This window comes from Mytilus trossulus, chromosome 9, assembly GCF_036588685.1.
Source record: "Mytilus trossulus isolate FHL-02 chromosome 9, PNRI_Mtr1.1.1.hap1, whole genome shotgun sequence".
Lineage (NCBI taxonomy): Eukaryota > Metazoa > Mollusca > Bivalvia > Mytilida > Mytilidae > Mytilus > Mytilus trossulus.
In genome coordinates, this window is record NC_086381.1 from 73,262,169 (window position 1) to 73,269,471 (window position 7,303).

General features: G+C 29.9%; 1 protein-coding gene across 1 annotated transcript; it reads left to right on the forward strand.

Moving 5' to 3' along the window:
- The first annotated feature begins 33 nt into the window (after positions 1-33).
- On the forward strand, positions 34-5,659 carry LOC134683382 (testis-expressed protein 52-like). Its single transcript, XM_063542661.1, has 3 exons — positions 34-150; positions 1,004-1,578; positions 2,041-5,659. The coding sequence occupies exons 2-3, from the start codon at positions 1,029-1,031 to the stop codon at positions 2,337-2,339; spliced, it is 849 nt and encodes a 282-aa protein (XP_063398731.1). The 5' UTR covers positions 34-150; positions 1,004-1,028; the 3' UTR covers positions 2,340-5,659.
- The last annotated feature ends 1,644 nt before the right edge of the window (positions 5,660-7,303 follow it).

Below are 7,303 nucleotides of genomic sequence, written 5' to 3' on the forward strand. Positions count from 1 at the left end.
AATAATTATCGGGAGTGTGCTCACCGTAAAGAAGAGCACAAGCACCTGCGAGATTTGACGTGACTTAGAATTGTTATGACGACGTGTATACAATTTCACGATATGATGGCTCACCAATAAAAAATGATTAAAATTTTATAAAAATAAAAGGTAAGTATTTTGTAAATGAAAATTACGTCAGAACTTAAATTCACGTTATTATCTTTCTAAGTAAATTATAGTGTCTTATTTTTGTAATCTATCGGAAATTTTTCATATTTAAACCTGAGGCCAGAGACATATATAATACATATTATATGTCTCTGCTGAGGCTGAGACTTGTTACAGTAGTCTGAGATGAAACATGTACAATGAATATTGAAGATTATAAACTAACATTTTTCGATGTGTTACAGCTCAGCTACAATACTAAAATTATATATTTGAAAGAATATTTTGCAACATTTTGATACAGATATGGGAGATAACCTTGTAAACCTAATGTAAATTTAAACTGTTAAACAGAATAAAGCTTATTTTATAGAAAAATCTTGGGGTGAACACCATCAGCAACTTCTACCAAAGATCCAAAGACTCATAGACACCATTGCGCTTGAATATTGAAATTTCCATGGTTTTAATAAAATATACAAAATACAATAAAAAACAATATCAATTATATACATGATATAAAATGTTAGTCAGAGATTACTCTGACTTCCGCTTGAACAAGATAAATATAAGACCATATAAGTGTATGAACAAAAAAAAAAGTATTATTTACAGTGGCGAGATACTATTTACTTCTAAGCCTTGCTTCTTTGTCTCTTACTGTAATATATTCGTTTATAGATAGTGAGTACGAAGAGCCTGACAGTCAGATTCTTATTGAAATGCTTAAATTACCAAACTATTTTCCATTTCATAAAACCAAAGATTTGTTTACTATACAAATCCTTGATAAAACTTGACCATTGATGGCTAATTAACTCTTAGTTAACCAATATAATTCTTTCCATTTCAGAAAATTTGTCCTCTGACAAGCTGTGATGTCAGCTAATGTCATTATGCCGACCATTGAGGAGAGGGAATCTTTAATGAGAGAAAAAAATCCAAAATACACAGGATTTACACCAAGACCAACAGAAAAACTTGCTTCGAGGAGAAAACCTAAATCTATGCTTGACATTGAATGTAGTCACTATCTTAGGACAGACCATGAACAATTTGTACATGGTCATCCTCATATGGGATATAAACTATGGTTGGAAGCAGGGAAGCATGCACCACCATTTCCTTTAAATTCAGACTCAAATTTCAACAGTAATGTGTGGAGAAATTTTAGAAAGGAATATGGGTTTCATAATACTGCTGAAGGAAGAAAAATTGGGGATATAATAGCAACAATGTACCCATTGAACATTCCTGCTCCATCTAGAGTTGGTGCTCATACATTTGATAAATATTTACGGGAGTCTAAAGTATTCAGAAATGAAAAGTTTGAGGCTCTGGCAATTAATAGGACAAGAGCAGATGTTAAAGATTTCAAACGTTTACGAGTAAAAAGTGATGCTCGAAATCCACCACTCGATGAGTTAGGTAAGATCAATTCAGGACACACCGTGTTTAAATTTTTTTTGGGGGTTTTTGGAAATGTTTAAACAGGCCAGTGTCAAATGTTTTGGAGACATTTAAACCTTGCAGTCAACTTACTGAAGAAAAAAAATCTGATTATTTTACAAGATACTCAAAAGAAATTTTCAGAAAGATTACAAAAATAAAAAAAAAACTGAATTATTGGTAAGGTACATAATGTAATTAGCCAACACCAATCAGACTGGTGCATACATGTACATGATAAAGAGAAACTGTATATTGTAATTACAAATGTAACCTATTGCTTAACCCTTTCATTTGTACTTTTGTAAATTGTAATTGACAAAGAATATATCATATATATCGCATAACAATTGCTTGTGTTTAACAATTATTTTATCTTCATAACTGAGATGATCTCAATACATGTAGTTGTTTAATATAATCTTCCTATTTACATTTTAGGCAATATTCTTCCACCAGAAAATTTCAAGAAGTATGAACACCGATTTATACCCCCACCACCAGCTCCACCGACGCCTCCACCAGCCAACCAGAAAATAGATTCATTAGGACAGAAATATGTTCCACGTTCAGAACCATTACTATGGAAACTGTCTTACAAACTTAATCATCCAAGCTATGATAAAGTGAATGAAGGAATAAAAAAACGACGTGCATTGGAAGAAATGGCGAGATTAAACCACCCTGAAGGTTCACCTTTACCACAAACATTCCCGTCCCCAATTCCTCAAAATTTATAACTAACGCTTCAAACTTTTAGTTATTTTTACTAAGGATTCTTATGACTTGATATTGTTTAAGTTTTTAACTTATAATTGAAAATGTTAATAAACAATTTACTTCAGTCATAAGATTAGATGCTCTGTGAATAGAGATTGTTTCTGAAAAGATGACAGTTTTCTAATAGCACTGTGGTTCAGTCAACTGGCAAATTTGATTAAATATCTGAATAAATTTACCATTTGAGTTTAAAAAAAAATCTAGCAAAAGAGAAAAAAATCACCAGTTAGAGTGAAAATTACTAATGTGTGTGATTTGAATTTAATTATGATGACCACTTCTTCCTTAATTAAAAAATCTTTATAAGGATAGAAACATCATAAGGTTTACACAAATTTATTTTATTGTCATGATTTACATGTATTTATAAATAGATTTAATATTAAAGTAAAAAAAATCATAAATTGACAGTAAAACTATAAATTTACAGCAACTTTCTTATTTTCTAATACACAATTTTTTTAATTACAAAATGTACTAACCAAATATTTCCTGGCATAATACATGTGTTTTTGTAGATATTAATGCTGAATTAAGATGTTGTTTAATTTGGGATCAAGGGAGATAATTACAGTGTTTCTTTTAAAATTGAATTTTTCATATTATGGATAGCGTGTGTAATCATGATGTAGAATGATGTACATGTAGATTGTATTATATTGTTGGAATTCATTTAATTAGAACAACTTTTTTGTTGATGCAATATCTTTTCACATTTTGTGATTTATGTTTTGAAAATTGGCATTTGAGATGTTTTACATTGTGTAAAATATTTTTTCTTGGTATAGGGAATGTTTTGTAAATTAAAAATAATGTGGAAAACTTTTAAAATATTTTTATAATGTTGTATTATTATGTCAGATGTTTTAGCAGTTCAGAAATATGGTCAGTTTTGATTTTAAACACACCATCAATATTATTAATATTTAAGATTTTTTTACAACAAATTTATGTTTAACAAATAACCATCAATATGTATTTTCTTATTGTACTTTCTAAAAAAAAAATTTCAAGATCTAGAAATAAAGGATAAAATCTTTAATACAAATTTAAACGATGTTTCATAGATAAAAATGAAATAAAATAGATACATTAGTAGATGATCATTTGTCAAAATTTCAATAACTTATCTGTCAAAAATTTTTGTTGCCAAAAATAAATCAGTATTAAAACCATACATGTAAGTCTTTTATTATATATATACATTATAGGATATAAATATGTAACAATTATCATATTGGTCTTCCCTGTATTTTCAAATAGCACCATATGGTTTGAAATGAATCTGTTTCCATAACATTATAACACTGAATTTTAAAAAGATTTCATTTTATAATCTATTCAAATAGCAACATAATACATGGGGAGAACGCTGATTATTAATTAAAAAATCATCATCCCATAGTATTTTAAGGAGATTGAGGGGGATCAGATACTTAGCATATTTTCCCCAGATAATAATTACTGCAATATAGTTGTTGTTGTTGTTTGCTTTAAAATGATTGAATTGTTCTTTAAGATGTTTTTTGTTATGATTGTATTTTTCACAAGATTGTTCAAGAGTGTGTTAAACTTTATTTTTGTAATTCTTTAATTTCATAATTTTTTAATTAGATTTATAGTGCTTTTAGTAAGAATACTGCTGATTAAGATAAACTGTGATAAATAAGTATTTGTTTGTAACAAAAGATTGAAATAGAACATTTATAATACTTGGTTGAAAATTTGTCAACTTTTTTTTATAGATTGCTTTTAATTCTGTGAAACAGACAGTCTAAGTTAACAATATAATTCTTCACTATAGAAAAATATTATGCAAACAATTAAAAAATCATAAAGGATTGAAATAACACATTATACATATTTTAAATGGATTTGAAATCTAGTTTTCCACAATAATAAAAAAAAAAGTAATGAGTTATCTCCCATTTTCAGTAGTAAGCTTATGTGTTAATGGGAGTATTAAGTTTGGTAAACTGAGAATACATTAGTGTTTTAGAAGTTTTATTTTGGAAGAGTGATTTTTTAAATAAAAAATATGTTTCTTTTGGCTTTAAATAGTTTCAAATATGGAACTGAAAATTTAAATTCAGTATTTTGAATTATATTTCAACCAAAAAAGATATTTTTATCAACAACTATGAGTCCATGATATAGCCTTTTTGTTCTGATGTGGAATAAAGCATTCATCAAGCAATCAATTTTATCAACAATGAATAACCTGCTGCTTTATAAATAAAAACACTATATGTATAAAATGTAACACTGTATGTTTAGGTAATTAATATGTGTGTTTTGCTCAGTAAACAGATGTTATTAACTAGTCCAATAATTATGTGATTGTTTTCATCAGTGGTTATCTATGTCATACATAAAGGTACACATACATCATACACCCTGTAATTGAAAGTATTGTTAAAATAGAGACAATCTGTCATATATAGCAGAAATATAGTACTCATTTGAATCAATTTTTATCCCACACCTAGGGACATAATGTTTTTCGGTCCTCCATCTTTCGCTCTCCAGGTGAAAGTGCTTGATCAAGGTAGTTTTTGATGAAGTTGATATTCCAATCAACTTAAAACTTAGTTCACAAAAAGTGACATGTTCCTATAATATGATCTTTTTAATTTTAATGCCAATTTAAAGTGTGATTGGTGCATGCCTGTGTTATTGACACATAATTGTTATTTTTCTTTTCAAGAATTTCTTTTTATTAAAAGAACCAAGTTTAGTTTTAAACTGGTAGTCTTTGCATGACACAGTAAATCTTTAGTAGATACTGAGTGACCGAGGCATAAAGAGTCCCTTACTGCTGAGTGACCGAGGCATAAAGAGTCCCTTACTGCTGACTGACTAGCCCTATGTTCTATAAACAGTAAATCTTTAGTAGATACTGAGTGACCGAGGCATAAAGAGTCCCTTACTGCTGACTGATTGCCCTATGTTCTATAAATAGTAAATCTTTAGTAGATACTGAGTGACCGAGGCATAAAGAGTCCCTTACTGCTGACTGACTAGCCCTATGTTCTACAAATAGTAAATCTTTAGTAGATACTGAGTGACCGAGGCATAAAGAGTCCCTTACTGCTGACTGACTAGCCCTATGTTCTACAAATATACATGCTCCAATGTTTAGATTGTATCCTTTATATGTAATATAGATTCCAGTATTTGTTTTTTTGCTGTTATTGTTTTTGACATATTTATATTTTTACCTCATATTTTAACATTCTTATTCATATACATTGTACTGCTGAATAAACTATTTTCTCTATTTTATTATTTCTTAATTTGTATGCCCCATTTATGGACATTATATATGTTTTCTGGTCTGTGCATCTGTTTTCTGTTTGTTTGTTTATATATCTGCCTGCTTCTTGTTAAAGTTGTTGTTTAAGTATTTTTTGATGAAGTTGAAGTCCAATCAACTTGTCACGTAGTACACATGTACCCTATATATGATATGATCTTTCTAATTTTAATGCCAAATTAGAGTTTTTTCTCCCATTTTCATGGTCCACTGAACATAGATAATGATAGTGTGGATTTGGCATCCATGTTCTATGGACAGTACATTCTTGTTTTTAAAGCCTCGATATTTATTGACATACTGACTCCGTCTTTCATGTCAGATACCTCGTCTTAGGTCATATAAACTGGTAATTGGTAGAGTATCGATTGACATTGAGTAATTTACACTGGTTTGACAGGTTGGTTTTCTTATTTAGCTTAAACCAAATTGAAATGCAGATCTTCATGATGAATAAAAAAAGGCTAAAAGATAGTAAACTCTTTTAAAGTCTATCATTTAGTATATAAAAATAAGGATATGTGGTATGATTGGCAATGAGACAACTATAATTACCAAAGTTCAAATCAAGCGAATTTAAGCAATTATAGACAACCTTAGTTTTCAACAAATAGAAAAACCCTTACTGTATAGTATGCCAAGCAGAAATTGTCTTATTTATGAAAGAATTTGATCCAATGTTACTGTAATATGGAGAGAAACAAGGGAAGTAATTCTTGCGATAATTCTGTCAATTGAGACCTATCTTGTTTTTGATGTCTTCCTTGACGGAGTCATAAAGCAATACATAGATATGCTGCTTCCGGTGTCATCATTCACAATGTATTAATTTGCGATTAGGTATAGTCTATGGTGAACCACAAGTGGCAGGTCAATGATATTTGGTATGCAGTTGTTTTAGCATTGGCTCATCTCATTTCCATGGAGATTATTTGATCCTGCCCCCTCAGTCATGGTCTAATGACTTTGAAACTTTTGCTTAGTTTACATGTACGAGTTTGTGATTGGGTCAGTTTATGGGGAACCACTAGTGGTAGGTCAATGATATTTGGTATGTAGTTGTATAAGCATTGGCATATCTCATTTTCATGGAAAATATTTGGCCCGCCCCCTCTGTCATGGTATATTGACTTCGAAACATTTGCTTAGTTTGCATGTTTTAGTTCGTGTGATTAGATGAACTGCTAATGTTAAGTCAATGATATTTGGTATGGAACTTATTGGTATTTGTAAGTTTTATTTCCATGAAAATCATAAAATCCAAACCCCTGGTCATGGTTTATTGACTTTGAAATTTTATATCTATAATACTAAAATTACGAGGTCCAAATTATCAGCCGTCATCACGTAAAAACGACAAATCACAGAATTCAACTTTATATATAACTAATATAGTACAAAGGTGTAGATTAAAAATTACACCACTCCAGGCCCTTTTGTCCTCCACGTAATTAATATTGCCAATAATTAAGAAGTTCCGGGTCGAGTCCGATACTGATACCAATAGTATATTCACCTGTTACCTATTATCTTATCTGTACGTCCCGAATCTGACAGGCGCACCACCAAACGGTGTATTTAGGACTTATATGCTATATACACTTCAAT